We start from the raw sequence: 21,372 nt of genomic DNA, 5'->3' as shown, positions 1-21,372 counted from the left end.
TGTCTCACTGTAAAAAGGCCACTAATCCACAGAGTATTTATGACATGAAGCTGCTTCACTGACCTCATTGTGCTTCGCCAGGTGTGTTAGTGCACGCTGGTATCACAGTGTGGCACCCAGACCAGGTTTAAAATGACACAGTGATAATACGACTGAGCTGAGTTCCCTCACACTGGAAAGGGGGTTTGTGTCGTCACTACATTACAGGCACACACTTCAAGTAATTTCAGGTATGAAGGAGGATTCAAGACAATCATAAATAGTCACATGTAATTCAAGTCCAACAGCTCCAGGAACCATTCAAAGGATTTTTGGATGGTTGTGAATGTGACAGAATTCTGGATGTAGCCGGAGTCCAAAATTAACCACCAGAAGCAGGCTACCAGGCGGCACAGGTTATCGGGTGGTGCAGTGGTTAGCACTGTCGCCTCACTGGTTCCACTCTGACTGGGGTCTTTCTGTGTGGAGTTAACGTTCTCCTTGTGCCTGCGTGGGTTTTCTCCGGCTTCCTCCCACATTCTAAAGACGTCCTTATTAGGTTAATTGGTGACTCTAAATTGCCCGTAGGTGTGTGTGGACTGGTGACCTGGAGAAAGTTAATCCAGCTAGAGTAGGATTGTATCTGGATAGCCTTTAAGATGGATATGTTCGGACCTATTTACAAATCTGGCTATCACACAGGCGTGTTCGCACTCAATCCGGCTTAATCCGGCTTGTTTGTGGCCCTCCAAACCGCTAGGTGGTGCTTAGTAATTTTTTTTGTCGCATGTCGCTCGTTCCCTCATTTTTTTCCTGTTTAAAAAGCAGTTTATTCCTTTGTAGCCCTGTAAAAAAATAAACTCGGGGGCAAAGCCTTCATAGTTCGACGGTAGTTTGCATACAGCTTTTGTACATGACCCGGACACTGTCCCCGTGAACCGGAAATATCACATCGCTTACCAGAAGTATTGCACGGCTAACCGGATTCGCTAGCTGCATTTACGTTCAAACCTGAGCCACATTTGAGCCAATCCGGCTAGATCCACCTCCGAGAGGTGGATTGAAATCAAGCTGGATATAGTTAGATTCGTGGTGTTCATGCTCAGAAAAATATATATATATATCCAGACACGGCCCGAATCCCGCTCTAGCCGGATTGATTTCACCAGTGTGAACGGGGTAATAGTTGGCTGGGATAGGCTCCAGCCCCCCTGTGACCCTGCACCACAGGACGAGGTGGCTTAATAGAAGATGGATGGATGGAAGCAGGTCATCTAAAAGAGAAACAGCCGACAACTACATTTTTACCAGCACAGCATTTTCTTTGGCTTTAATGCGTCGCCTTTCATCACACAGCAAAACATTTGAAACGTGGTCAGGTAACTAATAATAATATTATTCTATTATATTTCTTTTTTATTGTTATTTTTATTGCATTTATCTATTTTATTTGTCTTATTGTAATCTATTGACTGTTGTAAAACGTAATTTTACCTTTTTTACTTTTAAATTTTAAATTTTGTTTTATTTATTAGTTAAATTTTTATTTACTCATATCCAGGGCTACAATCTGGCCTTAAAGAAAACTCTGAGGTTTTACAGGATGTGTGTGTCCCTTGCTCTGTGATCAGTTTGGACCCTGAATGTAGCTTCATAAAGGAGCTTAAAGCTGCCCCTGTTCTGTTGCTACACCCAGAATTCTGTCTCTCCTTCACATAAAAACCACATAAACAAAGCTTCTCATGGTTCTTGCATATAGAACGTCACATTTCACTTCACTGAAATGTGGACAGGCGATACGTGAAATATATAATAAAAATATACAAATATGACCTCAGAAACATGGTCTAACAAACAAATATTCTATATGCTTTGGAAGGTCGAGGTGTTGGTGAAGGTGATGGTTTAAAACACGATGGATCGCTGCTCACATTTGTGTCGCCTTGATTGTCGGGGCTGTACTTTAAAAACAAACACACCACAATCAGGGAGGTAAGGCAGGAGAGACACGACCATCATCGGCAGGTAAACATTTGTCTACATACAAGGAGTCGTTTGGTTCAGGCATGAAATCCAAACTCCTCAAAACAGCGAATGAACGGATTCACTAAAATGGTGGCCAAGAATTCTCTGATTCCAAAAAGTCATGACGACAACGATGAGGCACCACACACACACGTTAACCACACACCGGCACTGACAACAATCTGGAGTAAATAAAAAGACGGGCACTTTAAAGACATTGAAGTTTAGTGGTGACTGAATTATCTTTCCTGGTGAAAGGAGGTCCCTCTGAGGTCCAATATGGCTTCTGAGCGCACGTTAGAGCAGTGCGGCCATCAGATGGGAGCAGAGGAAGATTCAGCCAGTGAGGCACAGTGTAACACAAAGGCGACTGCACGTCAGCTGACCTCACGGCGAGGTGCCATGACGCCACCAGCAGTTAGAAGTCTGGAACTGCAACAAAACCTTTCCTAATTTCCCAGAGTCACACCTGTACTTATTATATTATGTAGTCTGAAGTCAAACATCAATATTAGGCTGAAAATAATGTGGAGATAAAAAATAAATGATCTTCCACCTACCCTGCCTAAAATGACACGATAAACCTCAGGTACTGCGTCTCTACACCTGTGTGTACATAACCACCAGCTTCATTTTGCCTCTCTTTTCCTGGGTGCATTTAACAAGCTTAGAAATGAAGTGTCACAAACTGCAGTGGCCTCGGGAAGGTCCAAAAGTGAGTCTGCTTTTACAGCAGAAACAAACCTGGTACCAGCCTCGTATGAAAACTCCATGAAGGGTCATTTTTTTATATGTGAAGGTAACACATATTCACACAAATAATTATTACCATGTGCAGAAATGGGACTACATGCAAAGATCGGATCAGTGTTTTAGCTAGAAGCTACTTAAAGGTAGGGTAGGAGATTTAATTCTGATGCACTTTTTGTTAAATTAGTGTAACTTCTCTTTACAATCCGATAGCAACCAATTAGTTCGTCAGTTTCGCATTAAAACGAAGAATATGAATCATCTGTGGAAGCTATAAAACACTAAAAACATCAGCCAATCCTCCGGGTGGACCCTGCGTGGAGTATTGGCTGGTTGTCTCTCTCTTCCTGCTCTGCGCGCACCAGAGAGGTACGTGCATGATGGCCGAAGTCACAGACCGCAGCTCGTCTTCAGGTAATGCGATGTGATTGGGAGGCGTGGCTTCAGGGTGAGCTCCGAGAGAAAGGGGCGTGTGTCTCACTGAGTTTTCAAAATCTGCTACCCTACCTTTAAGCTCCCAAAATCATAAAATCCTGCTTAACATCTGTATGTAGTACACATTTTTTAACTGTTCAAAGCGAAGCGGAAGCGAAGTACCGAAGATCATTTGCTGTGCTGTTTTCACTGCCTCCACCTCTGCCCCCACATGAACAGACACCTAGACCCATGTTTTTTGTATCACACCAGCAGCTAGAAGGCGACTCCTAAACCAGGGCCATGTTAAAACACGACACTATCACAGTAGCTCCATTTTTTTTAGATTATAATCTCTTCTACATCATCTGGGATTTGGTTGTTCCATCTTCTCTACAAAAATAACACATTTTACATCTACCTGAATCTTCTTGTGTTACTGCACACACACAGACAGTGTGTGTGTGTGTGTGTGTGTGTGTGTGTGTGTGTGTGTGTGTAGCACTGAGTGGTTCTTCTAATGCTCAGTTCCAGCCTGGCACAAGTTGACCTACAGTCTGTAGATCTGTTTTTTTTTTATGATCCAGTACGTAGTGATGGACTCACCTCAGCTCAGGTGAAAGTGTGTGTGTGTGCATCTTGTGCATTTTACATGTAGAAGAAGAAAAAAAGGCATCACAGGGCCGTCTCCTGAACCGTGTGAGCCGTGAGTTGGCACGAGGGCAGCGTCGCCCTCGTTTCCAGGTCTTCCTCCTCTGTGTGTGCTCTGTCGCTCTCCGTCTCCTCGGCGACCGCCTCCTCCTTGCAGAATGCTGCTCCGTTGCTGTCTTTCTTGGCCATTTGATAAGGCTGTGAGTGGATTTCTTTGGGCTGCTCGGTGAGAGAAGAAGGTGAGAGCACAGGTGAGACTACAGACAACTGATATACATCTTTTGACTTTATTGATCCAGCATATTTCAAAAAGTGCGTGTGTGTAGAAAAAAAATAATTTACGCTATTGGTGCCACAATAACATAAAAACTACAAAAAAAAATGTTTCATTGCTTGTTTCTTGGAGTGAACATTAAAGGGTTTTAACCTGGAAAAGCACAGACACACTCACGACAAACACCAAACATATACAGTGCACCATCTTCTGATGGCTACTTCCAGCGGGATAATCCAACAGACTGGAAACAAACTCATCAAGAAGGCGGGGTCTGTTGTTGGTTTTAAAGCCTGCCAACCTGGAGGAGGTGGCGAGGGACGGAGTGCTGGCTAAACTGCTGTCAATCATGGACAGTCCCTCCCACCCTCTCCACAACACTGTGGACAGACTGAGAAGCAGCTTCAGCAACAGACTCCTGCTGCCCCGCTGCTCTAAGGAACGGTACAGGAAGTCATTCCTGCCGTCCGCCATCAGACTGTATAAGTCATCTGTGACTGTCAGAGCTGTGCTCACTAACTCAAGCATGTGTTTTTATCTTCTCCTTGATCGTGTGTATGTGTATATACAAGTTTTTGTTTGTGTTTATTGTATTTATTGTTCTTTGATATGCTGCTACTACAGCTGAAATTCCCCCCAGGGATTAATTAAGTAAATCTTAATCATAATCTGCCAGTTCACAAAGCTCAAATCATCTCAAACTGGTTTCCTGAACATGAGCATGAGTTCACTATACTTTAATGGTCACCAGATCTCATTCCAATAGAGCAGATTTGGGATGTGGTGGAAGGGGAGCCAACAAATCTGCAGCGAATGTCAATATGGACCAACACCTGTGAGGAGTGTTTGAATCTATGCCATGAAGAATTAAGGTAAACGAGGGTCTGGCAAGGCGTACCTAATAAAGTGGCCGATTATGCTTTCTTACTATTTTATATGTGGTGTGTTTTCAGCCTAAATTTAGATTAAACTACCTCCTCTGTCTTATTTGAGACAGCTGTTCAATTAAATTAAAGCCAATATCAGCTGACTAATCTGTATTTTCAGTGTATCTATTTTTGTTTATAATGAAAACAAACACACCTTCTGACCCAGAGGCGTGATGCAGCAGAGCTTCTCTCTGTAGCGCTTAGGCAGGAAGAAGAGCAGCGTGCCGAGGACTGGGTAGACCGTACCCGGCCTCAGGTCCTTCTCCTTCATGGGTCCTAAAAGGAAAAAAAAGAAAGGTTCACACAAAACAGTTTCAACTATATTTAAAACAGGAGTCGACATTTCTCTGACATCAAGCTGAGACTGGTTCTACAGAGACGATCGGCCGAGGGTCATGTGGGTTTGTTCCGGAAACAAACAGATAAAGTGACTTCAAGGTTAGGGAAATCGTACTTGGAGCTACTATACCTGTTAGCAGGCTGACTAGGAGTCCCACCACCACCACAGTGGTTGAGTTGTGTGCACTGTACCACATGTAGGATAATGAGTAGAGCGCCTCCACTCCTGCGGGTCTAAAGGAGAAATATAAAAACATCAGAAACTAAGACGGAAGCACCATAATCTGCAGTCTTTACGGTCCTCTACCTGGGTTTGGCAGTGCTGATCAGTGAGGTGATGACGGTGGCAGTCATGTTATCGAATGGCGGCAGAGTGGTGGCGTTGAGCAGGGGTGCAGGTGTGGAGGCAGACATACGCATCACAAAGCTGCCAATGCCGATCCAGAAGGCCATAGCGAGGCCCGCGGCTAATCCAATGACTGCACCCTGAGGAGGAGGAGACCAGAGGGTTGACTTCTCAGGAGGTTACACAAACACACACACACACACAGGGAGATAGCAGCAGGACTCACAATGGGGTTGGCCCAGGGGAAGAACATTCCCAGGCAGAAGAGGCCCAGCAGAGGACCGCCCACCATGCCGAAGATACTGAAGGCTGCCTGAGTGCACAGAGAGCAGAGGAGGCCTCATTCAGATGAGATGACATCACAAAGCCTTTCTGTCTGTGTGGAAGGTTCCTCACCTGCAGCACAGATCCCATTATGGAGGCAACGTAGGCCATCCCCAGACACACCAGTCCATAGACCAGAGCTGTGGAAGAAATGTGATTTTTAATTAGGGATGTCCCGATCAGGTTTTTTTCCCCTTAAGTCCGAGTATCTGCCGATACCGAGTCCCGATCCAATCCTAGCAAAATGTGTGTGTGTGTGTGTGTGTGTGTCCAGAGCGCCACACTAAGAGATTTCACACACGCAGCAGCTCATCGAGGTCTCGAACCAGGACCTCTCGCGCCAAAAGCGACTGTCATACCCCTACACTACAGGACACAGAGCCACCCTGCACAGAAGGCGTTAACTTTGAGAGTCCTAATAAATATATTCGAGTCCTGATGGGGAGGTAATGTCCGATTCCGATCGAGTCTGAAATCACGTAATCGGGCCTGATTTCCGATCACGTGATCGGATCGGGACATCCCTATTTTTAATTTGACAAAATTTGAATTATGTACAACATTTTTCTGATATTTGGTATTTTTACAACCTCACCATATTTTTCCCCTCACTAATACTCCACCAAAGTCTGAAAGTCTTTTTTTTTTTTTTTTAAACAAGTAAGACTGGCTTGGATGATTCGTACATCACACAAGGTGCATTCAAGGACTGTCAGAAAGTTCACAACAGACATTTCTACTTGCTTTCTTTTTGGTACATTTCCTAAACAGTGTTGTTATAGTTATATATATTTTAAGGTGTATCCTACCAAGTCCTTTGGACAGTAGCGTGGCCTTGGCTTCGGTCATATTTGGAAAATGAGGCTTAATCAGGTCCTCCATGGTTACTGTTGCTAGGGAGTTGAAAGCTGATGAGATGGTGCTGGAGGGACAGGAAAAAGTGAAAAGGATTTTTTTTTAAAATACTTGACATGATCATCTACATTGCACACTCCTACAGGAACTCATCAACGCCACCATTACAGCAGCCCAGCAGATCATACAGAGACGTTAGACATATCTGAATGAGCTAAGCAAGTGCTAATCATCGCTATCCTCCTGACTAGCCTATCAATAATACAGTCAATAAGGTGGTCGTTACCTTTCAGCAGTACATCATTTACCTGAGCGCTCCACTGAAGAGACAGGCGACAAACAGACCCGGGAGGCCGGGGAGGTCGCGGAACACATCCATGACAAAGTACAGCACCATCTGCACAAAGAACGCTGGAAGTTAGGACGAAAAAACACGGCACTGTTGATACAAAAATGATAAAACGAAGGAGGGCTCACCTGGTCGTTAGTTTTGACGTAGCCCTTGTCCAAAGGGCTGTCCTCTCCATAGCGAGCAAACATGACCAGACCCATCAGACAGCCTAAACACAGGACGATCTGCTGGCATGGGAAAACAACGTAGCAGGACCTGGAAAGGGCGTGACGGGTCAGGACTTCTGAGAGGGACCGAGGAATATCTGACCTGAACAGGTTAGACGAACTCACATGACAGCTTCCTTCTCTGTTCGGGAACTGAGGTATCTCTGGACCTGGGCCTGGTTCACGCCATACAGGGCCAGCATCAGGAAGACTCCACCCACTCCCAGGGTCCAGAAGGTGTGGCGTTCCAGAGGGTCAGGGTTCAGGCTACACAGTGGGGGAGTAATATACATTATTAGAAAAATACATTATTTACTTTTTCTCTTCAAATGTATCACTCACTCTAGTGTGGCAATGCGGCTGCCATTGACCGCTTTCCTCCAGACCTCCGCTATGCCTCCAGCTTGACTGGCTCCCACCACAATGACGGCCAGCTGGCCCACAAACATCACCACAGTCTGGAACACATCGGTCCATATCACCGCCTTCAGGCCCCCCTAAAAGAGAGGAGCACATAAATTCCAGAATCAGAACCACCAATATTTCATCCTATCTCAGATACACTACAGGGACAAAAGTATGTGGACATCCAGCCGTCATTTGTGTTTGCCAGCTTCCATTTTCTGGTTCCTGTCCACCCGAAAGATTAAGCATCTGAAAGGGCGGTGAGGTCAGGCGTTAGGTGGCCTTGAGGTCAGGACAGGCATTAAACATTAAACACACAAAGTCATCATCAAAATCCTCAACAACTAGTCAATGAATGGAAGTCTGGGGTCGTTGGTCTGGTCACAGGAACGTTTCCACTGGTCTGCCCATAAAACATCAGCTGTATGAAGTCTGTATGTATGTGCAAAGGAAATGTTTGTTTAGCAATGTACATGTAAAGTAAATGGACTTACCAGAGCAGTGTACAGGGTGCACACCAAGCCCATGGCGAACACTGCCCCCCACAGGTCAAAACCCGTCACTGCAACACACAACCAGTAAACAGTAAAAAGTCAATCACACAACATTCTGTGACGTCACATGTATACAATGTATTTCGGTTATAAAGTGTTATAGTTTATGTAAATAATGGGATAGAGTGGGTGAAATCCTCCTAGTATTTACCTGCATTGAGTGCCAGTGCTGGAGCATAAAGCACAACCCCCATATAAATGACCTGCAGAGGCAGAGGAAGCAACACTTCAGGACAGGAACACAGAGCCGACTCACATGTGGTTACACTGTCAAGAACTCTGGATTATTCGTTAGCTTTAGTAGTAACTGTTTAAATGACTGAGAACTGTCAATGATCTCACTGAAAAAAATAATGTTTAAAACTTTACAGCGGTCAATGTGACATTATGAAGACCAAAGCTGTACTAAGGCAGTAACATGACTCACACACACAAGCCCTTATTTTCCCATTGATAAAGCAAACATCAAATGGTTTTATGGCTTTCTTAACCTGCTAAAAAGATGACTTTTTTCCCCCCACTATCTCTTTCAGATGATGCTATCTTTTACTCTACAGCTGTAAAGATTACTGGAGACAAGAACGCCTCCTGCACTTTGTCATTTCAAAAATTGACACAGGTATGTTCGAGAGTTACGACCACCTTCTGAAATTCTCTGTTTACTGTGTATTAGCATTTGGCAAATACACCCTCAGACAAACAATGATGATTTTTATCGCTGCGAGAAAAAATAACATGTGGACAATACCAAGTACCCCCCATAAGTCAGTAGCTTGTAGATCCACCTTTAGCAGCATCAACCTGGAGTCATGACTTCCTGTATGACTTTATCAGTCCCATGAAAAAAAATAAGGAATGAGATAAGGCACTCCAGTCACAATTATAATAATTTTAATTAATAAATAAATAAAACTAAAATGTACTAAACTTCTAAAAGAACTGAGCTTGGGGGTTGGACTGCATCCAATAATCCTCTGAGCCGCAGATCTGACCACCCCGCTGAAGTGCCTGCTTCAGCTCTCACCAGACATGTTGCTGAGCATTAACGCCAAAACCATTTCTCTCTGGTCTCATCTGTCCATAAGGACTTTGTCCCACAAGTGCTTTTTTTTTTTTTTTCAATGTTCCAATCCATGTGCTTTTTGGCCTGACTGCCAAAACGTCTGCTTTTATAGAGGTCTGAACAGCAGCCCATCAATTTGCTAAGGGGTGATGATTATCAGCGCCGGGCTGCAGCTCACCTTCTAAAGTCTTATAAAAAAGCAGTAAAGGTGGTAGTTAGAATCGCCCACGTGTTTTATTGAAGAATCAAATGAAGGGGTAGAAAATATAATTGCACAACACTGATCACCATCACCCTTGCACAAGCTAACAACTGTTGCAACCACGTCGTCAGACAGACAGGCTGTAAACATTGTTTTCTGGTTTACTAAAAAAAAAAAATCACATTCCAAACTGTGCAGGGACCTTGAAAGACTTCGATAAGAACACTTAATATGAGGAGAGATACCATCTGAAAGATGAAGGTCACCGTCCCACATATGCGAACAGTCTTGTTGAAACGCAGCTCCAGGTACTGTTGAGAGGAGAGAATGCAAAAGAAAACAAAAAAAAAAGAACAAAATCAAGTCTGATTACATATCATCTCAGAGACCGTCAGCCCAGTTTACATTCTGATCCTCACAGACTGAAATCATTCTTCTTTGTCCTTGACTTTAATGAGAGGAACAGTGAGTCTGACTATAGATAAAGAGCAATGTTCATTAACATGAACATGTGCTTCTTTTAGACATCTGAGAAAAGGTGTAAAGCTCTGAGATCATACTTGAGAGAGACAGGAGTGTAAAACAGAAACATGCAGACAAAGGAAAGAAAGAGGACATTACAAATTATTTAAGAAAAAAACCATCAACAGTTCTTGGTTCTTGTTTTGTGTTCATTCCCCGACAGGAAAGGGAGGAAACTTCACTCATGAGTTACCTCGTAGGCGCTGGACAGCCGCAGCCTGTAGAAGACTGGTATGAAAACATGAGCTGGGATGAGCAGACCCAAGAAATAGGAGCAGCCCAGGAACCAGTACTGTGTCCCAAACGTGTACACCTCGGACGGAGCGCCCAGGATGGCCACTGCGGACTGGAAGGTTGCCAGCAGGGACAGAGACACGGGCAGGCAGCTCATAGAGCGGTCGGCCATCAGAAACTCCTGCGGCGAGCAAAAACGTGAGCGTCGGATGTAAATGAAACTGCACGGGATTTAATAATAACACTGCAGCAGAAAAACTGCGTACCTGCGTCGTGCGCTGACGCCCACCGGAGAAGGCATAAAAGAGGCCAATGCCAGCTGAGGCCACCAGCAGCAATGCGAAGATGACATAGTCCGCTGTCTTGAAGTGGATTTGGATGACCTCCCCCATGTTGTGTCTGAATGTGTAGAGGGGGGGGGGGAGGAGATCAGGAGAAAGAAGGCCTCCGGAAGCTCAGCCTCTGCGGGGCTGATCAGGACGTCACACACGACACCTTACCCATAGGGAGACTCGCCGAGAGCTGGAGGAAGAGCAGACAAGGTGAGGTCTCTCTAAAGCAGAACAATGCTCTGTCTAAACTGATGTTGACGTGTCAAAGGGAGACTCTTAAAAATAAAGAGTAGAGACTCATGAAAACATCTAGTTTAGTCTGTGCTAGTCTTTTGTGAATTTCTATTTAACCCAGTTTAGGCCATTTTTCTCCCAAATCTTGTCACATTTATGCTCATGTTTTACTTAAGTCCTGCACCTCTATGGAAACAAACATACTAGATATATGAAGTCTACATAAACCAGTGTTTCCATTCATAATACTTGTAGAAAGCCTTCCTGTGAATGCCGAGTGCAGTTAAATTGCAGAATTTTGGGCAAATTTGTAATCACATTCACATGATGCATTCTCTTTGAGAGATGCACTGTATGCAGACAAATCAATCTAAAAAGAGAAGCTTGGCACATAATGGTGTTATGAGGAAGCAGCCAACAGAGAAAAGACTTTGGCTGAATAGAAAGAGAGAGATGAAACCCAAAAAAGCCAAGGAAAGAGGAGGAAGATTAATTAGCAACTTTACTGTCTTAGATGTTCTCTTAAACATGAACGGAATTTGCCTGCTTTGATAAAAACAAATACTTAATACAACAGTTATCTAGGTCATTTGTATGTGACAGAAAAACAGCAAAGGACTTACTGAGAAGCTGCCGTCGACTGACACACACTGACCACTCAGGCTTTCCGAAGGCGAGCACACAACCTCCAAACACGAGCACTGTGGAGACAAAGGAGGTCTTCAGCTCAATAATACAAGCAAAGGACCTGTCACAATATTGTTATAGATGTAGGATATCTTTTCTTGAACAGCAGTCTGATCTGTTGTGTGTTGATCAAACAAAACCTGATCCATCAATCTGTTTTAACAACCTCATCTCTTCCATTTTATTTTAGTTTTCACTCCATGCTGCTTTCACCTGAAAGCAACTCTCATCTTTCTCTACACATCGTTACGTTCTCAGCCTGTTGTGCTGCAGTATCCCACAGGCTGTATGACAAAGAAGAGCTGAGGAGGGGCAGCCGACTGCAGAGAGGTGAGGTTAACGTGAGGACAGGCCGCAGAGTGCACCAAATGTAACTGAGATCCAAACGGCAACCTTCAGGGCGGAGAAATGAAGCCAACGCAAAAAAAAAAAACAAAATGTCAGGAACTGCCATTCCCCCTGCAGCCACTAGGGGCTGGCTCCAAAAGTGAGTCATTTCAGACCTCCAAAGCTATGCTTTAAGGCCCTGTTCACACTGGAGAAAGTCATTCCAGCTAGAGTAGGATTGAGCCCAGACAGCCTTTAAGCTAGGTGGTGCCTCGTAATATACAGAGTCCGTTCACGCTGCGGTAGGACCGTGTGTGCGCATGCGTCATGTGGTTTTTTTGTCTCGTGTCGCGCCCCGTGAACCGGAAGTAGCACATCGCTAACCGGAAGTATCATGTCGGATAGCCGGATTCGCTCGCCACAGTTGCGTTCACACCTGAGCCACATTTGAGCCAAATTGAAATCAAACTGGATACAGCCGGATTCGAGGTGTTCACACTCAGAAAAAAACACATCTGGATTGATCAGGATGTGGCTGAATCCTGCTTAAGCTGCATTTTTTTCCCCAGTGTGAACGTCCTATTCAACCTCAGATTATTGGCTGTAGTCTGTTATAAGACGTTAGTGCTCTTTTCAAACAGTCAATGTGGAAAGTTGTATTTTCACTGAACTAAATAGATATGAATGTGTGTGTGAGCGTCAGTATAAATGAATGGAGATGAACCAAGAGAGGGAGTGTTATGTTATTATAAATGTGGATGAAACCAGCAGGGCTCTAGACTAACTTTTTGCACTGGTTGCACCGGTGCGCCTAACCCTTTTTTTCTTGGGTGCACCGGCACAAAAGTTAGGTGCACCGCATCACACATCACACAGCAGTTTGTTTTTTAATTGCTGTCCATATATTTTAGAAGTTCTTTTCATTTTCTCTCATCATCTGCAGCTACATCCACTGTTGATGTCTAGGAAATATGAACGGGTTTAATAATCACATATCATCCTAAACTGACTTTGGATCTTGTATAATGAACACAGGTAAATAAAAATAAATGAATAAATGTACCGATAGTACTCATTCAAATTATGGACAAACTAGCCAACAAGTCTGCCTCTTCTCTCATCTTCCTCAATGTCTCCTCTCTTTCTAAAGCTGAGCTCCAGCTGACAGACTTTTCATTCTGTTACAGTTTTATCTGTATGCAGATATCATACTGGCAGACAATGCTCCACTGTAGCAGGACAATAACAATACTTTTTAAATGGGCGTTCATCATGTTCTATAACTCCTTAAAACCAGCTGACTGCTGTCAGTCAGAGTGACTCAGCTTTCATGGATGGAACCACGCAGGTCAGATAACACTGTCCCTCGGACCTGTTGTTCAGTCTGTTATAATGCTACGAGCACGTCACGCCCCCTCCCTGAACATTACCGGCTCGTTATCGTCACTCATTCAGGTCAACAGCAAATTAGCAAAACCTGCATAGCAGCAACAAATCCTGCTCCTCCGCTACATGTTCACCTGAACTCTCTGATTGGTTTAGACCACGATATGAGCCCGATGTGTGTCTGTTGCTGGCAACTTTTGAGAGTCGCAGAGAATGTATCTCCCTCTAACAGCTGGTCGTACCGGTGCGACCTCTGATATTTTTTGGTTGCACCTTTGAGAAATTAGGTCGCGCGTGCGACCAAAATATTTGCACTCTAGAGCCCTGAACCAGTGGCCTGTATAGCAGTGTGTGTGTGTGACCTGGCTGCTCCATCACAAGCTTATTTAATGTTTGGCTGTGTGAGTGAAGTTACATAAACATAAATGGAAGATCTTATTAAGTGGGCCCCTCTCTGACTTCTCAGAGTGCGTTCTCATCAAACACCTGCAGTGTTCTGCTCCGACAGACCTGTCTGTGTAATACTTTGCTTTTTGATCAAACACTGGCCATTCAGACATAAAATACATGAGCCCATTAAATCCCACTTTTATCATCCCTGACCCACCTGACTCTGACAGGCTGGGAACAGAACAAACAGGTTCCATTCAAAAGGTACAGACAGGTACTTATAAATGTCAGAAAACCTGATTCCACATGTCAATGTTCGTGGACCACTGCTGAGACGTCCGTGCATACCTTCTATGGTCTGACTAATTAAACCCTGTCCAGGACAGCTAGCTGACCAAGCTAAGCTAAGCTTTGTCAGTATATTGTGCATTTATTAGGAAGAGCAATCAAATATCAGCACACTTGTCCACTACAATGTCCAGTTGAGACCAAAGAATCCAGTATTCTTGGAACAGATTAAATGCAGCAGAGTTAAAAGTCTCAGCAGTGGAAAAAAAAATCAGTGAGGCAAAGCTACTTAAAATGCCAAACAGACTTAAAGTGTGCGACAGTGACATGTAATTAAGGCACAACATGAGAAGGAAGTATAAAAAAGACCTTAAAAGGTAAGGTAAAATATTAGTTTTACATGATCTCCCCTTTAAAATACCAGCAGAAATCCCAGCATGCAAAGCTCAGTCAGACCTCAGAGCCACAACTGACCTTTACAGCAAAGACACTAAAATTTACTACAGTTACTGAGCCTGCAAAGAACAAGGCTTCGCCCAAACAACACGACGAGATTAGGATGGCATTTGTGTGTGTGTGTAACGCATGCACAGCTGCAGATGGCCTTCAAAAAAAAAAAAAGAACAGCCTGGATCTATCTGCTGTAACATGGTGTGGACTTCACTTCATGTTGCCTCTGAGATGATACTTAACCCCACGTGCTACTCCAGTCTGCACAGAGTACAGTTAATGGCGTGCAGTGAGAGAGAGGCGTTCAATACAAAGAAACATAGCTCGCAGCAAGCTAAACAATTAGCTTCTGCGCCAGTTAGCTGCTCTGCCTTCACACAATGAATGCATGAGTGCAAAATGGGAAAACTCCTTTTACACGGCATGAATGCAGCAGAATGTCCCTGGTTCACATCTGACTCACAGTCATTTACATGTCATATCCTGATCCGACTAATGCTGATCAATTATCATCTGATGTCTTTCCTTCACATCCTATTTAACGATAAACCCACATGTTTAGCCCTGCTCTGTGTGTGTGATCAACATCACACAAGGAGGTCATGGGAGACAGGGTTGCCTGGCAACACAGGGACAATGACTGTACATTACATGAGGCAGCGGTGCTCCCCCAAACCCCCACCCTCCACCCTCCATCCTCCATCCTCCTCTTCTATGCAAACCTGCTGTTTGATGGTGAGCAGGACAGACTCTTGAATGAGGCCAGTGCTTTTTAAATTCCCACCAAGCTAGTTCAAAGTAAAGCACACATTCTCATTGCGGTGAGCTGACAATGTGAGGGCAGTGCACTGAAAGCAAGAATATTAACAATGTCTCCTTGTTGTCCTTGACAGGAAGATAAAGAGATCCGTTTTTACGAACAACAGCATCACCTCAATCCACATCATTTTCTGTGGGAAAAGTCATCAATGCCACAGATGGTCAGCTGTAAGACAACATGCAACACACTCTGCCCAAAAAGCCAGACATAAAGCGTACTTTGCGGCATAGCTTTGTTTCTCTTGGCCTGAGCTGTGTTGTTGTTTTTAACTTGATTTAAATCGTATTTGTCACATGACAGGTAGCAGACAGAAGAGGCTGCAGCTGCACAGACCATCGGCATAGTGTTTCCTGTTCATGTGTGTGTGTAGGGCGCTGTGACAAAACGCTGCACCTGAGTCTTATAATGGTGTTCAATAGACTTAAGCTGGATCCATACTCCACGAGAACAGAGAACTCGCTCCTCGAAAAAAAAAGTTTGTTTCGGCACGGAGGTACCATACTCTGCGAGAAGTGTGTGTGCATACGGCCCACCCACTGCAGCGCACGTCACACACCAAAGGTTGGCAATGCAATTGTATTGCAAATTGTGCGCACAGTTGTGGTTACCTGGCCTAACGAGCTGATAATGCTCAGGGAAGAGGGCGTACAGCATGACAATAGATAGAAGATCAGTGTAGCTGACTGTAACAGACCTCTGGTCTGTGTGGATTGTGCGTCGTCCAGCCACTGTAATGCCGTGATCAATACTGGGATTAATTTTAATCGCCATCTTTTGGACAGACACTCTCCTCTGTGCGCCGTGTTTCTCCTTCCAGGAGCTGTTTGCCAGCTGCTCATCTAAAGCCTCCAACATACTGTGCGATTTTGGGGAAGTGTGTGTTTAACACCAACTCACACAGTACGAATAAAACGCATGCGATGTCAAGTCAAAGCTCACGATGTATGTGCTCACGCTGTACGGTGCAATGGTCGGCTGCGCCGTCACTGCTCACACTACACGTGACTTCAGGTGCTCAGGTGATCACATTGAACCGGAAACTAAACTCTAACCCGGAGCTGTTGCTGTTTCAAAGGAAAAATCTAAGTCAGTCACAATCTGTGCTGCGTGTTGCTGCCTCAGCTCATCAAATATAGCCTCCATCAATTCTGGCCATGTTTGTTATCATCTGAAACAATTTCATGTTGGCGCAGTGATGTCGAGCGTGTTTGGCAAATGCATGAAAAGAAAAGACTTCGGGCCATATCTCTGCATAAACTGTGCGATACTCTCACGAGGGGTGACAAAAATATCAAACATGTCAGAAATTCAACCGATCGGCCGATTCGCCGTTCATGCGACGTTAATCGCCTCTTGTGACCTCCAGTACACTGCTCGATTAAAGACGCACGACAAAGCTGAAATTCGGCCCGACCCAAAAAAATTGTAGGACTCAAAATTCATGTCAAAATCGGACCAAAAAACGTATGCCCGGCTTAAACTGTCCATCGTTGTTGTACTTCCTCCTTCTGTCTGTGTGTTCTGCACCTGAAGAAGCTCATCGCGCCCACTAAAACCGCGACCAACCACACAATTGTTCTCGCACAGCACCGAGAGTAAAAGTTCTGTCCGGGCGATGTGTCCACGACAACTGCAGAACAGGCGCTCCAAGAGAAAAATCACGTCATTTTGTGGGCGGAACGCCGGCAGCGAGGAGCGAGTTCTCTGTTCTTGTAGAGTATGGATCAAGCTTTAAATACTGATCTTACTAGTCTATCTGTCCCTCATAAGCGGAGCAGGGGCAAGGTATAGGTAAACGGACAGTCTCACAACTGAACTAGCAATTTATTTTGCCTATGGGTGGTCGATCTCTATGTGGTACCCAAACTGAGGTCACTGCTCCCCTTGTGAATCCAGCAAACTGAAAAACATTGGTGAATTCCAAGCATTACAATGAAATACATTTACGAAGCCAGTGACCGACAATCTATGAGATAACATACAGGGTGCTCTGAGGTGTGCCCTGTGCATGCCAAAAACACAAACACTAACAGGCTGTGTGCTGTGCAGAGGGACAGCTGGCCATCACCTTTGGAATGAGTAGTCCTGCTTTGTTTGTGTCCCAGTAACCCTAAAGGCCAATAATGTGAGTAATCATTAAACCTTCTGCTCAAAGATGGCCCATTCTGTAAAACTATCAGGACACACTGTGAGACTGCAACAAAGATAAAGAGTGTGAGATTCATGCACCATCATCACTCAGAATATGACTGCTGTATTAATGATTAGACAAAATGTGACCAGAATACTGTGTTAAGTTTTTTTTCCTAAGATAATACAGAAGAGTGTCAGTGGGAAGATTATTTGTCTAATGATTAGTAAAAGATAGGACATAGGCTCACTGCTGGGAGGTCAGCATGAGCGTCTTCAGATGATACGATAACTCTTCAGTCACCTCTTGGCAAACCATGTATCCACACGCATCAGTTTTACGAAGACTTAAAGCCTGATCAGCCTTTGGAGTGAGTTACTGAGAGACTTTGATCAGAGCGCTCATCTGCGTGATGTTTTCCCCTCACCAAAACAATGATCACAGCCGCTCCACCATCACTGGATATTTTGTTAGCAGAAATATTCTATTAAAAGACAAAACATTGTCTTCTGTCAGCGTAGACATACAACCAATCAAGAGAAATGATTTAATGAAACAAATGACGTCGGCTGAGCAACAACCAGATTAGTATCAAGAAAAGAGGGCCTGGAGTAGAGTTAGTACGCACTAAGGTTGGGTGATATTGGCAAAAAAATTAATCACGATTAATTGTGGCATTATAGCCGATAACCATTAATTTGACGATTAATTGACGACAGTTTCACTTACATGTTTTTGACTAAATCGCCACATTGTTCTAAAATGATACCGACAAATCATCAGTCAAGTTAAGTACTTCATTCTAACAGGTACACATCTGAATGTATGTGTGCACAAATCAACCTGCGTTATGTTCTTCCAGCGCTTAGTTTGGTCGTAAGGAGCACAATGACTAAACGTACCGCGGATTCTCGCCCCCCCCGTGGAATTCTTTCCAATATCTGCTGGAGGAGACTTTGCTGTTGTAATGTTTTCCTATCTTGCTGTGGAGTCCGTAAATAAAGATCACGAGGCAGCTTCGCCAGTCGAAGTTCATTCCTTTGATCCGAGCAAACATCCGGTTACTATGGCAACAACCAACGCTTCACACCTAATGCATGTCGTGTACGCATGTGCGGCACTACATACTACAGCTGTAGCCGGTGCTGTGGCCTCATCGCGCTTTCTTCGGCTTCTTACGGTGACAGACATTATTGTTATTATGGGCCCACATGTGCACGCTTGCGGGTGATGGTGGGAGTACATCGCACACAAAAATGCGTCGTGATGACGAGGCACTAACCGCTGTAATTAATAAGTGGCAAATATTAAATCGGTGACAGTTTTTCCGACGATTAATTGCACACGATACGATTTTGCCGAGCCTAGTACACACGCTGGTAAGTGAGTGATATTTTTGAGTGAATTGGATGCAATAGAAGCAATATCATACATAGTATGCTACTACATCAACCTCCCCATTATGTTCAGGTAAATACAGCTGGGCACCACGATGAGAGTAGATAAAATATAAAATATCAGAATCAATACAGGATCAAAACAGTTCTTTAGAACCCTCTTGAGAGTGACTCATTTTTGGAGCCAGCCTCTAGTGGCCATTAGAGGAACTACAGCTTTGGACACTTGTGCACAGGCTAGCTCTTGAGGTTTCCAGTGTGCTACAGAAATAATTTTTGCATGTAGACAAAACAATTTAAATTTTGACCTTAAAATAAATAAAGGATCATTCATTCAATGCACTGTATATGAAATCACTCACTATATAGTCCATGCTTCTTGGGCTGTGTTCCAAATCACTCACTCGCTCCCTACTTTCTACTCCCCATATGGGGAGTTCAATGTAGGGCACCATATAGTGAACTCATTGTGAAAGCATTTTCAGACATTTCGGACACTACCTCCCTCATTTTATTTAAATGACATCACTACTGACGCAAATTAAACGAGCCGATCTCTACCGGCTAAACAAACTATGTTGTTCGCAGTTATAATTTGTGCCGTTATAGCCCAATAAACGTTTTATGGCAAAACATAAATAAAGCAAACACAACCGATCATGCTACAATCTTTAAAACATCATTATATTTATAAGTCAGGTGACGTAACGTCCGTTCCCGTTCTCTTCGCCGGTCTGCGCAATGCATGATGGTACATATCGCTAAAAGTTTTCGTGATGCATTGTGGGATACATCGAGGGCCCTATATAGGGTCTATAATTTCTCAATAAGATTTCGTACAGCACTACAAAACGGTGAAGGCACTATATAGGGCCCTATATAGTGATTAGGGAGGGATTTCGAACACAGCCATAGTGTTTCTCCTTTTGTAGTGCGAATCGGAGGACTCGATGTATCCCACAATGCATCACAACACGTTGTGTCGCGTTTGTACAGCAGCATTTTGTACGCAATGACACACTTCGGAGCATCACATCGGAAAATGTTATTCCGCTTTACATTTTTGGGCTCAATCGGGCACCATACCTTCGCCTGCGGCTCCTATGTAAACACGAAGTTTATGCTCAGTTACAAATATAAGTCATTATGATGCAATACTTGACAAGAGTCAATTAACAGTAACTGGAAGATTTACGCAAAAAATTGCGTTAAAGCCCAACGTGAATATTTTTATTTACACTTACTACTGACGGTGACACTGATGTTCCTGCCCCCTGAGGCTAATTACACGCGCGCTGTCATTCATTTCACAGCTAGCCAAACCGGCTCACGTTTGCTAGTTCGGTCCAGTTAGCCTAACGGGGTTCGGACATTAACCGAACTGTACCGAACTGTCACATGAGCTACACGCACACACGAACCTGTCTGACGTTACATTCAGCAGCGTCCACATGGTCCTAACTTTCAACTCTGCTGCGGCGTGCAACAACCACACCGTGGAACTACATCCGATAACCTCCACGCGGTCACGAGAACATAAACACGGTTTAAGTCCTCCTCTTACCGACACCGTTCAGTCACCGGCTAAACAGCCTTACCTTTGACCGCTCCTCGCTGCCAAAACACCGGAGCTACGGCAACATCACCGGCGTCTGTTCGTTACAGGCGGTCCGGACCGCCCACTCTCCTTGACAAAACGAACCCCCTGGTGCGTTCAGGGTCCCTCGTAAACTACAGATGATAAACACAGAATTATTGAATTATAACATATATATATATATATATATATATATATATATATATATATATATATATATATATATATATATATATATAATATATATATATATATTATATATAATATATATATATATATATTATATATTATATATAATATATATATATTATATATATATATATATATATATATATATATATATATATATATATATATATATATTATATATATATAGGTTGAGCTGTATCTGGTACTGTAAACTATAAACAGCGCTTGATTGATTGATCATTTTATTTTATACTTACAAATCCTGCCAAGGTTTCGATCACCCGTGAAGGCAACACACTATGTGCTTTGGCCGCCTGATTTATAATTAGTACATCGATTTACGAGGCGCAGTTTGTTTTTCCATTGGGGTGTGTGTGAATGCCAGTATTTAGGATAACGTTTCCGGAGTGTTTATTATGACGCAACAGTACGTGGATACGTCATTATCGCGGTTGTTAATCACCATGGCAATGCCCGCTGATTGAATTTAACAGTATTTCACCATGTGTGAGACACACATACATGCATTTTCTTTTTTTGATCTTACCTGTTCTTTCCTACGTTAAATGGCTCCACGATTTTGTGCAGCTGACCTCCACCTCCCATGTCCCACTGCGCATTCAAACACGCGCAGCTGCATCGGTTCCCACGTCTCTCTCCTCCTCCTCCTCCTCCTGCTACAACTGGTGGCTCCTGTGTCTCATTGAATGAAGTGACACC

The 21,372-nt window shown here is 43.8% G+C and overlaps 1 protein-coding gene across 4 annotated transcripts; it reads right to left on the bottom strand.

Annotated features, from left to right (window-relative positions):
• Positions 1-3,610: 3,610 nt before the first annotated feature.
• slc5a6a (solute carrier family 5 member 6a) lies at positions 3,611-21,252 on the bottom strand. 4 transcript variants are annotated; one of them, XM_028397105.1, is made up of 19 exons: positions 21,200-21,252; positions 20,465-20,597; positions 11,614-11,691; positions 10,691-10,946; positions 10,384-10,605; positions 9,914-9,979; positions 8,555-8,606; positions 8,344-8,411; positions 7,787-7,941; positions 7,571-7,711; positions 7,364-7,493; positions 7,195-7,283; positions 6,841-6,953; positions 6,104-6,171; positions 5,934-6,020; positions 5,669-5,847; positions 5,492-5,595; positions 5,177-5,298; positions 3,611-4,038 (listed from the first exon to the last, which is right to left on the bottom strand). In XM_028397105.1, exons 4-19 carry the CDS (start codon positions 10,814-10,816, stop codon positions 3,844-3,846), a joined length of 1,917 nt encoding a protein of 638 aa, XP_028252906.1. In that variant the 5' UTR covers positions 10,817-10,946; positions 11,614-11,691; positions 20,465-20,597; positions 21,200-21,252; the 3' UTR covers positions 3,611-3,843. The 4 variants fall into 4 exon arrangements, with proteins under 4 accessions (XP_028252906.1, XP_028252908.1, XP_028252907.1 ...); XM_028397107.1 differs by lacking the exons at positions 20,465-20,597; positions 21,200-21,252 and adding an exon at positions 20,431-20,460; XM_028397106.1 differs by lacking the exons at positions 20,465-20,597; positions 21,200-21,252 and adding an exon at positions 20,288-20,420.
• Positions 21,253-21,372: the final 120 nt, after the last annotated feature.

This window comes from Parambassis ranga, chromosome 24 (assembly GCF_900634625.1).
Source record: "Parambassis ranga chromosome 24, fParRan2.1, whole genome shotgun sequence".
Taxonomy (NCBI): domain Eukaryota; kingdom Metazoa; phylum Chordata; class Actinopteri; family Ambassidae; genus Parambassis; species Parambassis ranga.
Note: the sequence above shows the minus strand (reverse complement) of the source record. Positions and strands in the feature narration are given on the sequence as shown.

Bases quoted from the DNA above. Each gene is read 5' to 3' on its own strand.
- slc5a6a (XM_028397105.1), bottom strand. From the start codon at position 10,816: ATGGGGGAGGTCATCCAAATCCACTTCAAGACAGCGGACTATGTCATC. The intron at 10,606-10,690 runs GTACGCAGTTTT...TGCTCGCCGCAG, and splicing joins GGCGTCAGCGCACGACGCAG to GAGTTTCTGATGGCCGACCG. The intron at 6,172-6,840 runs GTAGGATACACC...TTTCTTCCACAG, and splicing joins GCTACTGTCCAAAGGACTTG to CTCTGGTCTATGGACTGGTG.